Source organism: Mugil cephalus, chromosome 17 (genome assembly GCF_022458985.1).
Source record: "Mugil cephalus isolate CIBA_MC_2020 chromosome 17, CIBA_Mcephalus_1.1, whole genome shotgun sequence".
NCBI lineage: Eukaryota > Metazoa > Chordata > Actinopteri > Mugiliformes > Mugilidae > Mugil > Mugil cephalus.
Window position 1 is genome coordinate 20,844,268 of NC_061786.1, and position 22,842 is coordinate 20,867,109.

At 40.0% G+C, this 22,842-nt stretch overlaps 2 protein-coding genes across 8 annotated transcripts in view; both read left to right on the plus strand.

Annotated features, from left to right (window-relative positions):
• larp1b (La ribonucleoprotein 1B) overlaps positions 1–12,716 on the plus strand; it is a 28,227-nt gene extending 15,511 nt beyond the window's left edge. For 5 of the 7 annotated variants that reach the window (XM_047610613.1, XM_047610617.1, XM_047610615.1 and 2 more), the window contains 8 exons: positions 4,805–4,919; positions 5,159–5,328; positions 5,677–5,783; positions 6,148–6,308; positions 6,420–6,564; positions 7,835–7,944; positions 9,544–9,671; positions 11,119–12,716. In XM_047610613.1, coding sequence (XP_047466569.1) covers positions 4,805–4,919; positions 5,159–5,328; positions 5,677–5,783; positions 6,148–6,308; positions 6,420–6,564; positions 7,835–7,944; positions 9,544–9,671; positions 11,119–11,415 — 1,233 coding nt within the window. In that variant the 3' untranslated portion in view covers positions 11,416–12,716. The remainder of the gene's footprint in view (positions 1–4,804; positions 4,920–5,158; positions 5,329–5,676; positions 5,784–6,147; positions 6,309–6,419; positions 6,565–7,834; positions 7,945–9,543; positions 9,672–11,118) is intronic. The other 2 variants (XM_047610614.1, XM_047610619.1) reach the window with 1 other exon arrangement.
• A 2,085-nt stretch (positions 12,717–14,801) lies between these two features.
• pgrmc2 (progesterone receptor membrane component 2) lies at positions 14,802–21,751 on the plus strand. The gene is made up of 3 exons (XM_047611939.1): positions 14,802–15,173; positions 18,811–18,966; positions 21,513–21,751. Exons 1-3 carry the CDS (start codon positions 14,831–14,833, stop codon positions 21,608–21,610), a joined length of 597 nt encoding a protein of 198 aa, XP_047467895.1. The 5' UTR covers positions 14,802–14,830; the 3' UTR covers positions 21,611–21,751.
• Positions 21,752–22,842: the final 1,091 nt, after the last annotated feature.

The window sequence follows — 22,842 nt, forward strand, 5'->3', positions numbered from 1 at the left end:
ATGAACGTAGAGAAAAGAGTCTGATCTGATCAGAATTAGAAAACAGGTATTTGTCTCACAGATCAAAATAACAAGAGTAAAGAGTGGACTGTATAAAAGATAAAGTAGAATAGATTAAAAACATATACAACTATTGTACACAGTACATTTTGAATGGTTAAAATAAAGGGGCGGGGCTTAGCTGGAGGCAAAACATCTCAAACATTATAGCTTTTAAACGCCAGTTAGCACATTTCAACGGACTGTTTTGGTGAGAATGGACGAGGAAAACACCAAATTTTAGAGAATATACGAATACACTCACTTCCCGAGACCGTTTTATTTTAAAAAGTTGACTGATGGGACTATATTCACTGACCCCTACACTCACTCACTGGATGGACAATTTGATCAAAGGACACAAAGGGGACGAAGTCTGGTCTGTCTTTATCAAGTGCAGCCTATAAAGATATTAATAACCTTAATAAAGATATTACAAGAAGTAAGTGGAAACACTGTGGAGAGTAGCGTAGTAAATGCAGCTTGTGCTTGGACACATCTGAAACATGCAACTAATGTGGAGTTAGCATTAGCATTAGCATGTAACAAGATTCCCCGAAATAATGATTAACTTAATTCCAGTCACGGTTTATTCTAACCCATAAAGCTTTCCAGGCTGAAAATGATGATGCATTACATATTAATCTTATCTGATATCAGGTGTGCGCTGCAAACAGAGAGTTGTTGGTGATTGTCTCACTCCGATATTTTCTTTTAATCGAGTTCAACCGAAGTCGTCTACGACTATGCGATAAAACTTTTTATTTATTTTTTTTGCTTTTTCAGTTTTGACACCAAACAACAGAGCAAGACGACATTTTCACGGTTCATGGTGACATTGTTTGCCTCTAGCTTCCCTCTGTTTTGCCTCCAGCTAACGTTGTGACGTCACAATGATTGAGGCCATGAAGGGGTCTATAGCACTGCACACATTTTGAATGTGCCATGCCAGGGTCCATTCCCATAGAAAAACACCTGTTATAATAATGTGGAGGCAGAAAAAAGGACATATATTTAGAAAATTAACAAAATTGATTTCAGTATTTAAAAGCAAAGTCATTATTCGCTCATTAATGACCCAAGTGAGGTGAGCAATTGCAAATATTTGACCTTTTTTATTCCAAATGTCCACCGTGCTTCCCTCCTGGGGTTGGAAGTTGATTAAAAAAGTCAGTTTGGTTCATCTGTAATCATGTCGAAGCGAGTCCTTTCGCTGAGACGCACTGAAATACTGGAATACATGTGTAACGCCGGGAGCAGGTCACGTCTGAGCAAGTCGGTTTACAGAGGAGGTTGACATGATTCGTGTTTGTTGTTCTTGTAAACGTAATTACAACACTTACAATTTAGACAGGCTTCAGTCTTAAAGCTAAGCTAACATTGACACTGGGTACGGTGATGTAGAAGAAAAATAAAACTGTATCCTCGAATTAAACTTGGAGGAATTCATCATGCGTCCAGAAAACTTTTATAGTTATTGGACATTTTGATTTAAACGCATAATCCTTTTCAACTACTTTACGTTACATATGTTATGTGTTCATATTTTCATCTAGAAAATGCATCATAAAAGTTGTGCAGCATTTTTTTTTTCACAGTTTCTGCATCATTCAGCTGTGATGCTGCAGCACGGAAAGCTTTCGCGGCTCATCTCTGTCGGCAAATCTGAGCGCTGGGTCGTAAAGTCTTTGTGACAGAGCTGTTAAAACCTCACGCTGTGTAGTGGCAGACCAAAAATAAAACGCACTATTTATCGCCCACTGTACGAGCCTCAGGAATATATATATATACATGTGTGTCACGCAGCTGCTTCCCAAAAAACCAAGCGACCTGCTTTTTTGGGAAAAGTTGCCCCGTGCAGAAACGTTGCACGCTGAGACACGTTGTTATAGGTCACGCAGCGTTACACAACATCACTTCATACGAGGAGCAGATTCATGTAGTAGTAGTTCTTGATGTCACTGGGTAAATATGCCGCCCAGTTTTACAGCAGTTATAGTATTACATAGTTCTCATGACTCATGGCGGTAGGCGCTTTCTGTGTTAATGTAAACTAAATTAGATTTTCTGACTCATCAGCAGATTCAATATCAAGTCGTAAAGTCCTGAGATAAATTCACTTTAAAATGTAGATTATTTCCTACGTCCTGCTGCAGACTTGCAAGACAAATTTTAAACAACCAGTCTAAAAGTCTTTTTTTAATTAAAGTTTGTTTTAGTGAAATGAATGTGCAGCATTAGAGTGTAAAGTGAAAACATGCACAAATTAAATGTAAAAATAATAATAATTATGAAACAGGCCAGCTGATGGCAGTGATTCTCTGCTGGTATCACACCCTGAATCAGAGGTTTAGATTTGTTTGGCATTTATTTAACCATCATAACCTGATTTTAAATTTTTTTGATTCACATAATTATTTTAATCCACCTAAGTACTAATCACAAATACCAAAAGTTTGGCACTGCAAAAAATAAATAAATAAATAAAAATACATCAAAATCCATGTTGCTACTAAACATTGACTAAGTGTCCAAAGCTCTAATAATCCTCCCCAATAAAAATCCACTTTGCATTTAGATTATCGAAAATATTTCTTTTTTTTCCCCGAATAATTTGTGATGTCACAAGCCCTGGTGTTTGTGATCAGTACTGAAGTGGTTTAAAATATTTATGTAATAAAACACTTTTGTCCCTTAATGATAACAAGGTAACAATTAGGGAGTTTGAATGATCAAAATTTGCTAAAAAAAATAAATGAATAAATACATACCTTTGCCAAATTTGATAGCAAAAAACAGAACTACCACTAATTTATCAAAAAAAAAGAAAAGATGAAAGGGCATGAGGGTTAAACATTTTCTGAGAACAATTTTCTAAAAGATACAATTTTAAAACCCTTTAAAATATTTATTTAGTGTCGACTATTTCACAACTGCGTCAAAAGGACTCGTTCAAAGCAATGATATATTCTTATGAATGTCTTGACTCTATGTGGTTTAATCCTCATGATTTATTATTAAATGAGGGTTTCAACTAATACATATGTTAATTATAATCTCTGGAACCTGTGACAACATTGGTTTTTGGAAAATTCTCTTTCATAACTGAGCAGAAATACTTTTAAAAAACTGAAATATCGTGAACTTTGTGATTTGGAATTGACTCAGGAAATCGATATTTTCGTCTCCGGTTCTGCAGCATTTGGAGCAGAATGACGATGAATTGTAATTCATGTACTCGAGAGGGGAAGTGACGGGTCAGAGGTTTGAAGTGGGGAAGTGAGACAAGCTGCCATTTGTTGACCTTTGAACCTGTTACATGTTTGACATCAGCGACTCTCGCGTCCTGCCACCACATCTCCAAAAATAGAGCGGACGTGCTCGTACTTATTCATGACCGAGACTCGGCAAGAGCTCCTTTAATGCACCTTAACGCCGCAGTCATCTTCAGTGTCAATCTGCACGAAAATCCCTCTACACATGAAAGCTTGATTTTTTAAAATTTAGCTGTTGCCTTCACAAAAGTTGTGCATTAACGATAAATGGTGCTAATGCTCGTCTAACACGTAGCGATTCCAGCCGGTCTTTGCTCGTCATCTGCAGTTTTTCAGCCTCGTCAGCGCCTTCTGGGCTCAAGGGTTGTCAGAAAGCTGCCACATGTGGGAAATGTCACGCCTGAACACACATCGGCTGCACCTGCGGGTTTCTCTTCTCCGTGTGACGCTGACGTGTAAAGTTTAAAGTCCGCTGCACATCTGCGCTCCGTCCCACACACACCGTCTTTCCCCGCACGGCTGCAGCCGCCGGCGTATCAAATATTTTTAACCAGCACGTCGCGCTGTTATCAGTCGAAACGGCCTCGACGGAGAAAACGGCAGAGAGGTCGCGTCACCGCGCTTTAATATCTCGAGTGGCGAAATGCAGATTAGATTGTTTTATAGTGGAGATTTCTGCACAACCAGTGCACGGCTGAGGTGATGCAACGACGATCTTTCACTAACAGCGTAGTGTCATAAACCAAAAGAAGTTAATATATATATATAACACAATAAAAGCATTCGTACACCATTAAAACTCTGACGTCGATCGATCAGTAGGTGTAAAGTTGACCCGGTGACACGCTTTAATACTCCATCAATGCACCGCAGAATAATAGATAAATACTCTTTGAGGAAAATATGAGAAAGCAAAGCCACAAAATGAAAATAATGAAGAAATAAAGTCATTAATAAATAAAATATACACTTTAACATAAATTAATTAGAAATAATTCAAAGTGAAATAAATACAGAAGCAGAAATTAATTAAAGCAGGCACATATATATATATTTAAATATATCTGCGGCATTTAATAGCATTTAAATGTATTTATTGGGTCATTTATTTATTCATTTTTGAATTTTGACTGTTTTATTCCTCTACAAGAAGGCAAACTAGAGTGAATTATGATTTCCAAAGTAAAATAAAGTCATTGGGTTCAGTAAAGGAAACATTTATTTAATCTCTGTTCAAATAAATATTCACTTTTTTTTTTCATTTACAAAGTCTGATTTTGCATTAAAGTTTATTAAAGTGCTGTTAAATTAAAGAAATTAACACGTAAATAATTGATTAAGCCAATAAATGTGAATATGATCTGTTAAATAAATCCTATGTTTGCGCAGATAAACACAGTCGATGTGTTTAAGGCTTTGATTGTTGTTGTTGCATTTAATAAATTTAAACTTGAAACTATTACATCAGACTCTGTGTCTTTGTCTCCCAGCAGGAAGTGGAGAACTTCAAGAAGCTGAACGTCATCAGTAAAGATGAGTTCGACACACTCACCCCTAAAGTTCCCGTTGAGCCGAACCAGGAACTCCCACCTCCTCCTATGCCAGGTGTGTTTTAGCTTCCTGTGCTTTTAACCAAACCTCTACCTCTATATTTGTGGAGTTATGGAATAATTACTGAGGATTTGTGTCTTAACAAATGTGATTTATTGTTAGAATTTATCTAATAGGACTTAACCAGTCTGTTACATCATTATAAATACAGGGAATATATTTAGTAGAGTATCGTCTTATAATAAGTAAATGTGCATTAATATCATGTCTCTGTGTGCGGTCGATGTTCTCAGTGGACAGCGGGGTAGAACTGGCTCGTTCTTTGCCTACGACGGTGCCGGAGTCGCCCAGCGCTCACCAACCCCGAACCCCTCGAACGCCTCGCACGCCGGGGCGCCAGGACCCCAACAAGACGCCGCGCTTCTACCCGGTCATGAAGGAGAGCGGCGCCATCGACGGACAGGTGAGCTCGCGGTCTCTCTGTCCTCGCTGTTTGGAGTTTTTCTTTTTCATTGTGTCGTCATTATTTATTTTAACCGGTTTCCTGCTGTTCATTGTGTTCAGGCTGTGTGTTCAACTACATGCAGATAAATCCTGCCTGTTATCTGCTTTGCATGTGTATTTGCATGGTTGCATTGTATAAAAAGGTGCAAATACTTCTTGCCGTTGTTTAAAGGTGCATTTAGACGCCACTACTTTCTCTCTTTAAGCTAAAAATACAGCTAAACTTCAATATGTCCGCCAGCACAAGCCTCTTGTACGTAACCAGTTTTGCATTTAAACCACGTCCCGTCCTCCTCGTTCCTCCCAGATGCCGAGGAAGAAGAAGACCCGCCACAGTTCGAACCCTCCTCAGGAGGCCCACATCGGCTGGGTGATGGATTCCCGTGAACACCGGCCGCGTTCTGCGTCCATCAGGTCAGTAAAGCTTCCTCAAAAAAAGGGCACTTCCTCCTTTCACCTCGCCAGGGTTTACCCTCGCATCCTCTCTTTGTTGTGAAACACGTCGGTGACTTCAGTTAGCGCATGTCCTAATCGGGTTCTTACGGCGAGGTACAGGTGGCGCAAACCGACATTACAAACTGTTACAAATTCACATTTTAGAAAAAAACGTTTTTCTACAAAACGGTTTGAACCTCCAGGCCACCGTAGCTTCTGCATCTATACTTTCTTACAAACAAAAGTTGTTTATTTTCCCAAACTTGACTCAAAATCCATGCATATTACGAGCAGCGATTACATCAAGGGTTTAAATGTCTTTTCCTCCTCTGTCCTTCCACAGCAGCTCTAATGCGTCTCCGTCAGAGGGGGCGCCGCTGTCCGGAGGTTATAGCTGCACCCCCCAGTCTCTGCCCAAGTTCTGGCATCCATCCCACGAGCTGCTGAGGGACAACGGCTTCACCCAGCAGGGATACCACAAGTACCGCCGAAGGTGCCTCAACGGTACGGAGAGAAAGGAAAAGCTTTGCCAGAAAATGCCCGTCACAGCTCATCTCCACTTACATACATATATAATTATATTTATCACAAGCTGTTCTTCTTCTGTGCTCTCAGAGAGGAAACGGTTGGGGATCGGCCAGTCTCAGGAGATGAACACCCTGTTCAGGTTCTGGTCCTTCTTCCTCAGGGACAACTTCAACAGGAAGATGTACGAGGAGTTCAAACAGTGCGCGGTGGAAGACGCCAAAGACAATTACAGGTCGGTGAGACTTTGGAGAAGGTTTCAAGTGCTGAGCTCCGTGCAGACACGTTTATGGGGTCTGGCCTTTTCTCGAGTCGCTGGATACTTACTTAACTTATGATTATTAGTTGCAGATCTCTGGTATTTTATTTGAACTTGATGATATTTATATGGTTGATTTATAAGGTTCATAACTTCATAGCTGGATGTTTTTGGATATGAAATATGAGCCACGCTACCGGTCAAAGGTTTTAGAACAGTCTCCTCTGGTTTAGTTGGTCAGAGCTTCATCCTAGAACAAGATAATGACCCAAAACTTTAGTCCAAGCTCTACCAGAACTACCTCAGGATAAAAACAAGATGGAAAACTTTAAAACATGGAGTGGACCATGGCCCAGTCTCTAGACTTTAACCACATGGAGCTGGTTTGAGATGAACTGGAACAAATGGAATTTAATATTATATTTTAGGTTATATATTGATGGGGACAAACGGGTCTAAAACTTTGAACCGGTGGTGTATATATTTTCAATTATGTGACTTCAAAGCAGAAAAATATCCAGATTGGTAACTTTTTTTTTTCCTCTGTTCATTGACAAATTGAAAAGTCATTTCAATCGCTGGTGTTTGAACAAGGTTCGGCTTCTGCTTCTGTGGGATTATAAAAGATAAACTTTATACACAGAGTGTTGACTCTGCCAATTAAATTAACCAAATACAAAGAAAAGGAGTCAGATGTTATTAAAGCTCATAAAGAAAGCACCCAGGACTACTTTGTTAAACATTACTCACTCGTCTTTATGTAAACTTTTTTTTGAGTTGATGCCACAGAAGCGTGTAACCGCCATTGTTCAGCAGCAGAGGGTTAATTTGAAAAGCTCGCGTCTCTGTAACATATTTGTGTTCCTGCCAGAGACGCGTTCACCCACCTGCCAAACCCACATTCTTGTCTAAATAAGTAGGTGGCTCAGCCCTACATGTTGAAGTGAGAGTGAGTGTAGTCTGAGGGCGTCGCAGCCTTGTCAAGACTTTCGTGCAGCGGCGGCGGCGGCAGCGTTCATCCGCTCAATTTATCCAGAAACCGGTTCCTCTGGTTCCCGTCGGCTGCACATAAAACTGTCAGTAATCCCTGTGATTAAACCTCTCTCTGTTGTGAAATGTTGAAGCCACATGGGAAAGTGACTGATTAAAAGACGCGGAACTGACAGCGCATAATATCCTGTTCAGATAATATCCAGATTTGTGAATCTCCGTGAGGTCAGGTGAATGTTTGATTATCGCCCTGCAGGTATGGACTGGAGTGTCTCTTCAGATACTACAGCTACGGTTTGGAGAAGAGATTCAGGTTAGATCTGTTCAAGGACTTTCAGGAAGAGACCCTCCGAGACTTTGAGAAAGGTAATGAACGTCTGAAAGAAACCAGCCTGGCCCCGAACTAAAAAAGTCACATGACTCTGGGTGTTGTTGCAGAAACACAAGTAAAAACTAAGAGACGTTAAAGGTTTTTTGTAAGTAATTCTACTTAAATTTGCTTCTATAGTCCAAATTAGGTTGATTTAACATACTTGATTTTAATTAAACCTCTATATCCAAGTTTAGCTGATTAATTTTCCCCAATTTTAATGTTGTAAAACACAAGTTTTTGGGATAATTCCTAATTTTTGAGTTTGATTTTTCATGCACTAAAAAAAATTAATTAGATTTAATTAATCTATATCCAGTGATGATCATGTTCCGTTGGTCCTCTAAACATATATTACGTATGGTAATAGCGTCCACTTTGATAGAATTTAAAATTTAAGGAAGCGTCTCATTGGATGAAAAAATAAGACACGCCCCCTAGTGCATGATGAGTCGTCAACGTTTTAGAATCATTTTCCAAGAATCACAGCCTTTAAAATAACATTAGTAATACCCACAAAGTGATTTTTTTACAGTTTCTGTGCCAGGTAATGGTGCACGGGTGATATATAGTTTATGAAAATGTATTAATAATATAATTGAAACGGAGGCTTTAACAAATAAAAAGTAAAAGAAGCCAATAAGAGCTTTGATTAGACTTAAACTCTAAAACAAAGGCGTCTTCATATTAGTCCCAGACACGTCAAATAAGTAAGTCACAGCTTTAGAACAACTATTTAATGAGCCGCCTTAAAATAAACATGTTGGCTGCGACGATGTCCGACACAGTAACTGAAAATGCAGATGTTGTCTTGCAAAAGAGCAACATGCCACCTTATATGCGGCGTAGGAAAGCTCTTAAAGCCGACTTAACCCGACCTAGAAGTTCATTCTGCAGCTCTAGTTTCTCTCTAAGCTAAACTGTTGAGAAAAAAAAGAGGGATTAAATGAGTTTCTCAACCTATTTCAACATGGAGGGGTGACTCAGCGAAGCAGAAGCGAGAGCTGCCAGTAAAAGGCTTCGGCCCTTTTGCTTCCACTTGAGTTGTTTTTCGGTGCGGAGTCGAATGTTGGATGGATCTTGTATCAGAGGGAGGTTACGTCATGTGTGCGCACTAAACTCTGTGAAATCCACTGAAATACTTCACTTTGAACACAAAAGAAAAAAAAAAAAGTCTGTCAGGGGTTTTTAAAATGAAATAACAGAAATCAAATTACCCTCCAGTTGTTTATTACTTTTGACCGACTCCAGATGCGTTATGACACTCGTATCCTGGCAGCAGGTTATAAAAACAAATATCTAATGGCACCATGTGACCAACGGGTGCTTTGCTTCTATCCCTCACGTTTCCTGCGACGTCTCCGCAGAAGCTTCAAAAAGTCTCTTAGTTTTTGCATGTGTTTGCCATTAAACGCAACATTTGATGTCTTCTGTACGCGGCTGACGTCCAACTCAGAGCTGATTAGACGCAGCTCAGAAACACTTAAGGTTACAAACACAAGATGAGTCGGTTTATGTGATTAAATGTAATTTGACACAGTTGTGCTCTGTTCTTATTTATTCATTTATTCATTTATTTATTAATGTTGCTCCAGGTCAGCTGTACGGACTTGAGAAGTTCTGGGCCTTCTTGAAATACTCGAAGATGAAGAACCAGCCCATCGACCCGAAGCTGCAAGAACACCTCTCCCAGTTCAAGAACCTGGAGGACTTCAGGGTGGTGGTGAGTCTCCGCTGGGTGTGGCCACATGTTTGCAATTCCTCTCGCAGCAACCGCAGATGCGGTTTGAGGAGCTTCGTATGTTGGAAAGACAAAGACACGTTCAAGTGTCTTTTCTCGTGTCTTTCAGAGTTTTTCTCGAGGGGAAATTAGTTTGTTGCTAAGCTGAGTTATTATTGAACGAGTCAAATCCTCTAGGAATTATTTTATCTGGTGCTCGTTGTCCCACCAGAAAAATTACTAAAATATTTTTGGGTCTTATGTCATCAGCTGTATCTGTTGCTTCACATACTTCACCCACTTTGCATCTCCATTGGTTTTATATTCAGAGCTCACTACGCCACTAATCTCTTAAAGACGTACTGTAAATGAACATGAAAACTACCCATAATGCACCATTCTGCAAAAGATTTGAAACCTGGGCGTAATACCGTTTCACACCGAATCCTGTTATATTTTTCGTTTTTAATATACAGATGTAATTGATTACACGAGACACTGTTTGAGATTGGACCGTTTTCCTTTTTCAGTTTCAGGTGTGATAAAGATGAGCAGTTTTATTTATTTTCGGTTCCAAAAATCGACCAAACAACCATTTTGTGCAAGTGTTGCTAAAGTTGCACTACTTTTCATGCCGGGTTCTCGCTGTGAGAAGTGACGACATAAACATATATATAAAAGAGATTTGTAATATATGAATGAAAGAGGCAACAGAAGTCTGCTTATTGAGCCAGCGAACTTTCGGCCAATCAGAAAATGGTATTTCTCGTTGCTGGGTGAAATGGCTGCACAATATTTTATTTTTGTCCTGAAAGTCGTAAATAAAACAGTTTATTTGGTGTCAAACATACGGCCTGCAGGCCCGAAGCGGCCCACCAGAGGGTCGAATCTGACCCGCAGCAAAATCAAGTGCAAGCAAAAATAGCTTCTATTCCTAATTTGTCCACAAGCAGCAGACATCAATGCATCAACAAATCGCACTTGTTCGTTTGTTGCACTTGTCTCCTAATTTACTTGCTCTTGTTGCTCTAAAACAAATCTGGAGTCGTCGTTATTTATGGGTCATTCTGCTTTTATGAGTTTCTTAGAGTAATACACTGATAAATACAATAAATCAAACTCAAAGCTAAGTTCGAAACTTAAAACGTGTTGGTTTTCTAAAAGATGTTTGTGAAATTTACACAGTAAAAGTCTTTGAATTCTGATTCCTCACTTCATTAGAATCATTAGTGGCTCTTCTTTGTAAACAGCGTCATTTTCTGGGGCCATGAAAACCTGTTTTACTACTAGTGTGGAATTATATTATTATATATATATAAAACAATATAACAGTAATATAGTTCCGCTTCAACCAGTAGAAAATGTTGTAAACACCTTATTATGCATTAAAAATAAGCATTTAGACCGTAATCATCGCTGTGTTTTAACGGGACGTGTTCTGTGTCCTCAGCCCCCGATGGGAGAGGAGGGAGGCAGGAGAAGACGTCACTCGTCCTCGGCCGGGGACGAGGGGAGACGTCGGCGACATCCTTCCAACACTACCTCAAAGCCCACGCAGGCCTCCAAATCCTCCGCCGCGGCTTCACAAGCGGCCGCCGCCGCCGCCGCCGCCTCGGCCGCCACCACACAGACCACGCCCAAAGATAACCCCCAGAAAACAGCAACAGCCTCAGCAGCCGCCGCCCCCCAGGGGAAGAAGACCGACGCCAGAGCCGGGAAGAAGGAAAGCGTTTCTACGAATAAATGAAGCCCCCTCCTCCTCCTCCTGGTGCGGGTTTGGATTGAAGAGAAGCAGAGCGAGGCGGCGGCGGCGGCGGCGGCGGCTCCTCCTCCTCCTCCACTCAGCTCAGCGTTCACTCTTTTCAGCTGCAAACTGTTTGAGTTTGAAGAGAGACTGAGCGCGGTTGACTTAAAGTTGATTGTTTTTATCAGTGCATTTCATTTTTAAAGCAAGCAAGCAAGCGTAGGCAGTGAATGTGTTCGCTCTGACCGCTCCTAACGTTTACAAAAACAAACATACAAAAAAAAAAAAAAAAAAAAATGCATTCCTTGCATTTTTTTTTGCCTTTTTATTCTCACAGATGCCAAACTCTTCATCGAGTATCAAGCTACAAGATGTAAAAAAAACTGCTCCGGTCTGTGACGAGCTGTTAAACTGTGATTCTGGTTTTGCCAAGATACTAAGAGATACTGCATTTGGTCTTGCGTGCCTTAATTTTACTCACCGGGACGTCAGGAGTGCGGTCAGTGACTAAACTATCCAAAAACTTCTTTTTTCAAAGTCTTCCTCGTTGGTTATTTGGAGCTTAAACGTGTTTAAAACTGACGCCACGCGCTGGTTCTTTCTTTCAGTTTTCATCGTGACAATCAAGTTTGACGGCTGCATTTATGAATTTGACAGGACTGACCCCCCGAAGCTGCTGGTCCATAACACGTGTTTTTTCAGTCTGACTGACGGGACAGCTCGACTACAGTGTTGGTTTTTAATTAAAACCTGCAGAATTATGACAAATTTAACTGGGATGCTTTACTTTTCAGTCCCGTTTTTTTTTTTTTTTTTTTTTTGTACCCCCAGAGGTAGTATAATTTATTGTTTTTATTTTTCCATTTACTTGATTGATGGAATAGTCTTAGGTAATCGTTGCAGTTTTTAATGGCTTTCGCTCTTGACTATGATATTAAAAAAAAAAAAAAAAAAAAGATGTTTCTGCTGGAATTATGGGTGTGAGCTAGCATCATAAAACTACAGTATATTTTAGCTTGAAGATTTCACCACATTATGTTTGAGGCTTGGTGCTCTAGAGCACTTGAATCGTTAACTTTCCTTTTACTTCATCGATGGACTTAAAAGAGGATTTTTAGAGTTGAATTTAAAAGAAAAAAAAATGTAAATACTATAAAAAATCATTTGCTATTCAATTATTCTTTTGATTTTAAAGAAGTGATTTGTTTTATTGGTAGCGTGGTTTTGAGTGTGTTTTAGGATAAAGCAGTGCATGTTTAATGACTTGTAAAATGCAAAAAAATATAAAATAACAGTTGATTGTATGAACTCGTGTTTGTGTGGTCTGTTCCTTGCGCTTCTCACGACCTTGTAGCATCTCTTCTGCTGTGTCTGGGTGTGTCATCGAAGCCCGATCAACAGGTTTTTTACTCCCAACACAACTTCATCTGCTGGCGTTATTCAGCCAAATTTGTGCCACCTTGTGCGAGTTACCGCTTATCTGTTTAAATAAAGGCAAGCAAACGGGTGGAAAATGTGAAAAAAAAGTATGCAAATATCAGTTGAACAAAAATGTAAACAAGTTCAAAGTGAAATACAAACACAACCTCTGGTCCAGATACTAAAAGTCTCAACAAAATGAAGCTAAACCTTTATAAAATTGCTTAATGCAAATTCTATTATGGTTTTAAATTACAAATGAGCATAATACGAACGTGTAAATCATCTGTTAATACAAGGAAAAAGTAGAAAATACCAGAAGTACGGGGTCATTTTAGGTAATTTTAGGTTTACGGGTGCCGATGAGTGGACAAAAATGACCCAACACATGCTCAGAGCCAGCGGTAGGCGGGTGACTTGCTGCCTTCATGTAACCCCGTAAATCTCGCTACTCAAGAAGAAGCGAGCAAACTTCTAAGATGTCATTTATGTCAAAACATTAAAACGAATAATTTTACGATGTTAAATTCATACAAATTATTACAACTGCTTTACTGTTTTGTTTTCCATTGAATTCCAAGAACAGAGGGATGTATATTGGACTCTCAGTTGATTGATTACTGTATTGCTTCAAATGTTTTAGATTTACAAATACGCTACAGTATCGATTAATCTTCAGTAAATCAGTAAAAAAACAGTCTTGTGAGGCCCTACAATAACATACTGGGGTTAAAATTGTAAATTTCCAGGCATTTCAATGAGCAGACGACCTTATAAAGGGTTAAGGGGTGACGATGGGTCCCGAAGCCACATCAGCTGAGAACCACTGATCTAAACAACATTAGCTCAACTGGTGGGTTTACGGATTTCCTCTAGGACGTGAACGTGGCGTCTGGTTTGTCGTGGCGCGCGATACCGCTATATTTGGTATCGATCCGATACCAAGTAAATACCAATACCGATCTCGATACTTTTTTAAAACAAATTTAGACGTAGGCATCATCATTTGCCTTTTGGATTATTAATCAATTAAAATCTAGTTTACAATTTGGGCAAAGTTTGACTCCGGTCACGTTGCTCACTTGTAAAAAAAAAACACAGGACTTAAATAAGAGTAAAAAAAATAAAATAAAACTGTACAGCATAAATTAGACTTAAAGAAACTTAAAGAAATAGAAAAAGATTGAAAACTTCAGTCGTACTAGAGATAAATTGCAACTTAAGTATCGATCTCATTGCATTGGTATCGATCAATCAATCTAATCAATCTGAATGAATTTAAATAATTTTTTTTTTTTTAATATAAATTAATGTTTAGTCTGTATGGATGTTAAATGCATTTGATCTGTTTATGTTTTCACCTCATCACTCTGGGTTTTAATAACTTTTTATTTCTTTGATAAATTGATAAGTTGATCTGATGCAAATGCTCTTTGCTTTTAAGGTGCTATATTAAACAAATGAAAGAAACAAATGACAATAAGACATATTTCCCTTCCTTTCACTTTTTTCTGTTTTGTTTTCTAAACAAAGTGTATGAAATTATCACTTTAGTCGCACAAGAGAGAAATCTTGTCTTGTCCAAACTTCTCTTGTGATGAATATATGTAGAGTCAAGTGGAAACAAATCTCCTAGTGTCAGACATACAGCTCGTATGGGATAAATTTGAGCAAAAAAAAGACATTGTGGATATGATGCAACACTAAGACCAAGAAATTTCACTTCTTTTCCTCACGAAATGAACGTACTTATTATTTGCACTAAAACCAAGGGAAACGTTTGGAGTTGGTCTGAGAAAATCAAATCAATTCAAATTCAAACCTGATCTAAAATGAGTTTGACACTTCTGGTCTGAAGTCTAAAAGTCCAAGTATCGGTCTCACCACGTTGGTATCGATCTATATCGACACCGTCGTTTGGTATCGATATTACCGATATTTGGATCGATCCGCCCACCACTACTGGCCAGGGGCGGGTAGTCGGCGCTAACCGTGCAGTATGGCGGACGATGGAGACACTTCGAGCGGACCAGTTGACACTAGCGGCGGGCAGGGGGCAGCGGAGGAGTCGGACGGGCTCGGCCTCGGCGCCATGTTGCTGAACGTCAGTATTTTGGTGGTGGTGGCGGCCGTGTGTCTGGCGGCGTACCGGCGGTGGGGCAGGCGGCTCGGGGCCGACGCGGCCCAGGGCGACGAGGCCTCGGCGCTTCCCAGGATGAGGAGACGGGACTTGACTCTGGAGCAGCTGCGGGAGTACGACGGGCTCCAGAACCCGCGCATCCTGATGGCCGTCAACATGAAAATATTCGACGTGACCAGCGGCAAAAAGTTTTACGGCAAAGGTGAGTCGGAGGGGTGTGTAAGGCGAACCGTTCGGCTGAGAGCTGACTTGTCCCGAACCAGAATTTGGGCGCAAACCGTTCTGGTTAGCTTAGCTACCTAGTTAGCTCCCCGTGTTATTGAATGGGATGCTGCTACCTGCTACATAACTCCCGCTCCTCTTTGGGCTTTTTTTTTTTTAAACACAATTAACCATAACATTACACGCACACCACACTCGTAAACACCTAAATATAAAGTTATATTGTGTATATTGAGTTTTAACAGGCTACTTATTGGACTGAACGTGCATCAAATTATAAAAACTTTGCACGAAGATTTTCACCTTAAATGATCCAATTTCTCTCTTATATGTGAAATATATAAAGTCAGCATTGCTCAGGATGTTAACTGGCATGTATTGCACTTTTTAAATTTTATGTCAGTGCAGGTTCTCAGTCATCCAGGTCATGGTTTATATCCAAAAAAGCGTTTGCAAACGAAACTGCACTTGTTGAGTTTTGACAAGACGTTTAATTTTGCTTTAAGTTCAGTCATTAAAATTAAAAAGCAATAAATCATCAGGTATGAGCAGAGCTTGAGCTGGTGAATGGTTGAGATATCTGCCTAAAATGATGAATGTCCTGCTGATTATTTGTCAAATATTTGCAGCTGTAATTAAACTCTTATGCAACGTTTAAGACCACTCAATGAACTCTTCTCGTGGCCGGAAACTGATCTAATCTCACTCTAATACGTTGAATATATAGTAAACATTGCTACGGATATTAAATGGCAAGTGTTGCACTTTTTTTATTTTATGTTTGCGGTTCGTTTTGCATCCAAAAAAGTGTGGAAATTATTTGCACCAGTTTCCAGTCAAGCAAGTTTCCTATTTAAACCTCTAATTTCATACAAGTCCCTTTAAAACTGAAGAACCTAATTGGATAAACTCTACTTTCTTATTTTACTTTGACTCAGGTTATTTCAGGGTTTACACGCCCCCTTTTTTTTTATCTGGTTGGAAAAAAAAAAAAACACGTCTGTGCGGCTACTCAGCATTTTGTCCGACTTGGCACAGTCGCCTGTCATCTCGTAATAAACTATTATTATTCAGACCCTTTTTTTCTCAGCAGGCTCATGTGTCAGTCTGCTATTCCACACCCGGCAGGACAGAGCCAAGCCGGCCTGAATCTGTCCACCTCACCACATTAGGACGGCGTTTCAGAGGAGGGTCTGTGTCGATTTACAGATATCTGATCAATCAGATGGCAGGAAACATCATTCAAGATGTTTTCCGGAGTTTGAGAAGTTATTTCGCAATGGCTCTCAGACAAAATGAAGCATTTGTCTTTTATTTTTGACATTTTGCACAAGTCTAGAGACTGTTGTCGTTTACAGGTGACGCCCTCCAACATTTCAGACGTAGTTCATTCTTTAGTTGTGAGTTACGAGTCACAGCTCTTAGAAAGAGGCTACGATTCCTAGTATAAATGGGAAACATCAGCGTTGCTCCGCAGCAGCGTCATCCAGGCTTCGCTATAACTTGCATTTGCAGCTTTATCTGTGAAAATCCCTGTTGGTTGTGCAAGCTGGGAGCACATCTAATCTTCGAGGGCGATAAGGTGCTCCGTGGACTCTTTAACGACGCTTTCAACTCTGGACTGAGCTAAATTTTTATTTTTTTTTTGGCCTTCACAGTCGCCCCCGTTTAGGCCTGCAGAGTTTTCACATGCTAGTCAGATGATGTTCATGTTGGAAGATGGCGAAAGTTTTTTCAACAGGGAGAAAACTTGAGGGGGGAAAAGCCTGGAGGGTTGTTTGACAGATTTGTGAGAATGAACATCAACAGGATATTAAAGTCAGATTCAGAGCTTATGAAAAGTATTCTTCACAAAGTTTTATAGACTGAATCACAGTCAGCATAGTTTGGCTTCTTGTCTTCTGCAAAAAACAAACTGAGTGAAAGATTTCTACAGAGTGATACCAATTAATTAAAATTATGTCATGTGAATATGTGATTCATCTGTTGCTCGTGTTATTTACCAGACAAAGCTCATATTTAATCATTTTGGAGAGTCCAAATTTGCTTTTCGGACAGCAGAGTAGCTGCTATCATAACACTGCATCCCTAGCCTAAAGCATGGAGGTGGCAGCATCATGCTGTGGGGATGTTTTTAGGCTTTTAAAGTCTTCGTCTAAGTGGTTGAACGCTTTCCACAGACATTTGATGCATCAGCGAGTCTTACGCATCGTCTGTACACTCAATAGCACAACACTCACATTATTTATATTGATAAAAGTCACATGACAGTGCAGCAACAAGTGTCAGAATATTTCTTCTACAGTCCAAAAAACCCAAAGGGGGAAACTGATAACTACAATAATAAACCATTTAATTGGTTATAGAACTATGCTAATCAGCTATAAGGTTGAGATCCTATTACATGTTGTTTTTATTAAGTGTTATTAAGTCTATTTTGCAAACAGGCGAAAGCTGAATCATTCATTGTTTGTTTTTGCTTTCGATGGAAGTTTAGTTTTCCTCTTTATGTTAAACATGTTTAAAGCTAGTTTGAACACTTCGTTATTTGCTTGGTTGACTTATTTAGTTATTAAACGAACAAAATGCTCAAACAGTGTCTTCAGCCTGTATCATATTCAGTGAAATATATCGTCATTTAAAAAAAAAAGCGATAAATCATCAGATCTGAGCAGCTTGAACTGGTGAATGATTGAGATTCTGCTTAAAATGATGAATGTTCTGCTGATTAATTGTCAGATCTCTTTGATATTTTCTCTTTATTGCTTTTTTTTTTCTTTCGCAACATAGACACGTTGACAAAAACAGAACAAAAAATACAAACGTCAGACAAATTACAAGCTGGATTATTACGTCTCTGCAGTGTGTTTGGTTCTAGGGTCAGTGTGTCCTGTCCTCGACGTGTAAACAGTCAATTTCTCCCGTTTTTCTCAGCGTCGTTCCTCTTGGGTCCTTATCTTGTGAGTCAGTTGCTCCATAACACATTTTTCTGTCACAATTTTCAGCCAGTTATTTTGCGTCGATGGCTTGTAGCACTTCCTCATCCGCTTCAAAAGAAAGATTGCTTTCTTACAGGCTGCTAACAAGACATTTCTTTTTGCACATTTCTTCCCAAAAGTTTATGATCTCTAATTGTTGGTTTGATAAAGAATCCAACAATATAACCTCCAAGTTTGTGATTTATTTTATATGCAGCCTGTCATCTTCAGAAATATTCGCACCCAGTTCTCTTTCCCATTTCAGTTTGATATGTAATTAAACTGTTACGCAAACTTTTACGACCATTCATGACCAGAAACCGTTGACTTCCTTATCTAGTATTAGAAACAGCCAAACAATCACCTCCTTCCAGGAAACTGAAAGCATGTCTGATGTTTCTGGCGTCCCTCCGTGAACTCTTTTATTGCTCATTAGTCTCTCTGAGACGTCTCTAATGTGAGACGGTCACATGATGCACGTCCGAGCTGAGTTAACTGAAACGTTACCCGTCCACTTTTCACGCATTTTTTCCTGGGTAAAAGCAGTTTGACACCATGTGAAACTTTAATGACACAACGCGGGGGCAGATCGATTAGCTCCTGTTCACCCTTTGCCGCTCTGTTTTTTTCACTCCTCAGACGGTCCTTACGGCATTTTCGCTGGCCGGGATGCTTCGAGAGGCCTGGCCACCTTCTGCCTGGAGAAAGACGCCCTGAGGGACGAGTACGACGACCTGTCGGACCTCACCGCCGTACAGATGGAGAGCGTCAGGGAGTGGGAGATGCAGTTCCTGGGTAAATGCTCCTCGGGATATTGATCATGGCTCAGGTTGCACGGCTGCGATTATTACTTATCTCACCGAGCGGCTGAGTGCAAAAGAAATAAAGATGGGGCTCATCTGTGAAGCTGCAGCTGCTTTTCATACCCTTTCAACTCATTAACAGTTTATCAGGACACAGTTAACGTCATCCCAGACTGTCTTAATTATTTCAACCTGAGTCCAAAACCTGAATATTAGTTTTAAAACTGTGTTTAGACGAGTTAAATACAGTGTTCACATCAATTAACCCGGAATATTTTTGCATTCTGCTCCACAAAACATGAGGTAAAAGCCTGTAAAGAGACGGAGGTCGGGTTTTATTCTGCATTACATTATTATTTATTGAGCAAAATCAATTCAGAACAACAGACAAATCATTAATCGTTGTTTTTAATCTCCATTACAGCTTCTCACATTCTCACGTTTTTCACGTCTCATTGTAAACTTCCTCTGCGATTTACAGAAATCCCTTTTAACTTTGGGAACTCCTGGTTATAGACAGAGCAAACGATGGACGGGTTAGTAAATGTAGAAAAGAAGATGAGGAACAAACGCCTTGGTTCAGAAAGAAAATAACCTCAGGTGATGTATCAGCGCTAATTCCTGCAGTGATGTTTCAGATGCAGCTTTAAAATAAAACAGACCCGGCTGCACAAACGGTGACTTGTGTCAAGGAAGGAGCAGGAACAATCAGCTGACCCAGAGAAAATGAGATTTCCAGCTGCATTTCTTCTTGTTATGCAGTTCTTCTCACACTTCACAGGTCAAACAAATAATCAGTTAATTAAGTCATATTTTAGTTGCAGTCCTTGGTGCTTTTGCATGATGCTAAATAAAATCCAGCACAATCTAAAATATCAGCTAATACATTGACCACCTCAGGTTTTTCTGATGTTGTGTGACTTAAATAAAACATGTAATTATGTTATTTCTTTTCATACAACTGAATATTTACATTCATAACCCAAAAAAATAGTGTGGCACATTTTTACTATTAGGAAACGATTTTAGCTCCAAAAGAAAATGAAATGTGCAGTCAATTCAAACTCTGGAATGACCCTGATTAAAGCTGGCATGCAGTAAAAACTAAAAACAGACTGAAGCAGGGAGAAAACAAAAACCAAAGTGTCATAATTCAGGGATTACTCTTTAATCGCTCGGTGTAACACAGTTTATAATTTCCAAACTTTCCTCAGATGTGAGCTAAATCTTCTGTTTGACTAAAGGGCTTGGTTCGCTTCAAATGAAAGTCTCTGGACCCGTCACGTAACCGTTTAAAGCTGCACGGAGCAGATTTGTTAGTTGGCAGCGTCAGATTGAATTGAATCATGTAAGAAGACGTCTGTAAATTACTCGGCGTGTGTCGCTGCTTATTGAGTCAGACGAAGGTGAAACAATAAGTTAATACCATTTCATCGCAGGATGTGGATTTGCCTTTTTCTTCTTCAACATCTGATTATTTAACGTTCAAATGACGATTATCCAGAGCACAGACCCAAAGAAGTTCAGCTTATTTTAGTTTTGTCTGTGAGGTGGAATAAAATAATGAAGGGGAATGAAAGGGAATTAATAAACAGACAAGTTACAGACTTGGTTAATATCAGTTAATCATACTTGTTTCTTTCATTTTTCAAGCTAAAAAATGTCCTGAGATAATAAATGTTAGATATTAATTAGTTTGTTGAAACGTTGGTCAGACAAAGAATCAGAATGTGACGGTCGGTTGCGTGGTTGGTTGATTAATTGATTGATTAACTGGTTGGTTGGTTGGTTGATTAATTGTTTGGTTGATTGATTGACTAGTTGCTTGATTGATTAATTGGTTGATTGAATGGTTGGTTGGTTAGTTGGTTGATTGATTGATTTATTAGTTGGTTGGTTGGTTGATTGATTAATTGGTTGGTTAATTGGTCGATTGATTGATTGATTGGCGGTTAATTGGTTGACTAGTTGGTTGGTTGATTGAATGGTTTGTTGATTAGTTGGTTAACTTACTGGTTGGTTGATTGATTGGTTGATTGGTTGATTAGTTGGTTAACTTACTGGTTGGTTGATTGAGTGATTTATTGATTGGTTAATTGGTTGAATGATTGATTGGCAGTTAATTGGTTGGTTGTTGGGTTGATTGATTGACTAGTTGCTTGATTGATTAATTGGTTGATTTAATGGTTAGTTGGTTGATTGATTGATTGATTAGTTGGTTGGTTGGTTGGTTGGTTGGTTGATTGATTAATTGGTTGGTTAATTGGTCGATTGATTGATTGGCGGTTACTTGGTTGACTAGTTGGTTGGTTGATTGAATGGTTTGTTGATTAGTTGGTTAACTTACTGGTTGGTTGATTGATTGATTGATTGGTTGATTAGTTGGTTAACTTACTGGTTGGTTGATTGATTGATTGATTTATTGATTGGTTAATTGGTTGAATGATTGATTGGCAGTTAATTGGTTAGTTGGTTGATTGGTTGATTGGTCTTCCGTGTGTTGAGCTCTGAAATAATTGTGCGTGTTCCTCTCTCCAGAAAAATACGATTACGTTGGGAGGTTGCTGAAGCCGGGAGACGAGCCGTCGGAGTACACGGACGAGGAAGACATCAAGGACCACCTGAAACACGACTGAGCGGTTCCATGACACCAACCAAAGCCAGGAGCCCCAAACAGCTGCGACAGACCGCCCCCGACCTCCTCCTCTTCCTCCTCCTCCTCCTCCTCTTCCTGCCCCCATCCATCTTCCCTTTCTCCTGCCCCCCCCCCCCCCCCCCCCCCCCCACCCCCCCCACAAAAATGTGTCCGGTGCTGCGGCTGTTCTGGAAGGGCGATGCCCAGACCTCCCTCCCTCTTCATCCCGCCAAGATATTACCACCAACAGAGAGCGGTCGGAGACCTTTTGACGAGGAGCGAACGTGTCTGGGGGCGGAGGAGGGGGGCTCGTGCCATTTAGACAAAACAAAAATATTTTAGTTGAGAGGTGGGAAGCGACCGGTGGAGTTTGCTCGGAGAAAACGTGGCAATCTGAGACGATCGGCAAAGTCGGGATGGGGGAAACAGATCTGTTATTTCTTTTCTTTTTTTTATCTTTGGTTCAGTCACATCGCTTCAGCTTCAGACAGTTTATCAATCAAACAATCAATCAATCACTCAATCAAACGTTTCTGCTTCTGGTCGAATTACCCCCCCCCCCTCCCACCACCCAATGTTGAGAGGGCTGCGCTGTGGCCAAACCAAAGGCGAGAGGCAGGTGGCGTCGCATTTTCCTGTTGTGTTTGTAGTGTATGCACTACTAGTTTTCTTTGTTTGTCACCATGTGATTGTATTTGTTGAGTAGCATAGTAGGAGGGGAGGGGGGGGTTATTTCCTTTTTCTTTCTTTGTTTTGTTTTTTTTTTTTTTTTTCTCGAAGGGATTTGAAGTGAGGGGTTGGGGGGGGGTTAAAGGTCCTCGCCATATGAAACCTGTTTCAAATCACATCAGATGGACTGTATCACTGATCGGGAACACAAAGGGAAGGTGACATGGCCTAGTCCTAATCAATCGACTCAATTGTTTACATGCCTCACTAAGCCAGCTGCAAGTCTGTAGAGTCCCCCTGACAAATGGTCCAAGTATTAATTGTGCCTTATTTTGTTTGTCGTGTCGGTCCCGACCGGTCTAAACAGAGGAGGTGAGCAGAGGGATGGAGGTGTCCAGTTTTTGTTTCTGTTTTATTTTTGTCCTAGACTCGGTCCCCCAGACTTCAAAGAAGGCATACGTCGCGTCAGTCGTCCAGCACAGACTGTAATATTTCCCCACTTCACACACTCTGTAAATAGACCGTACAAATAACTCAGTGTTACTGCCATATTTATGTAGTTGA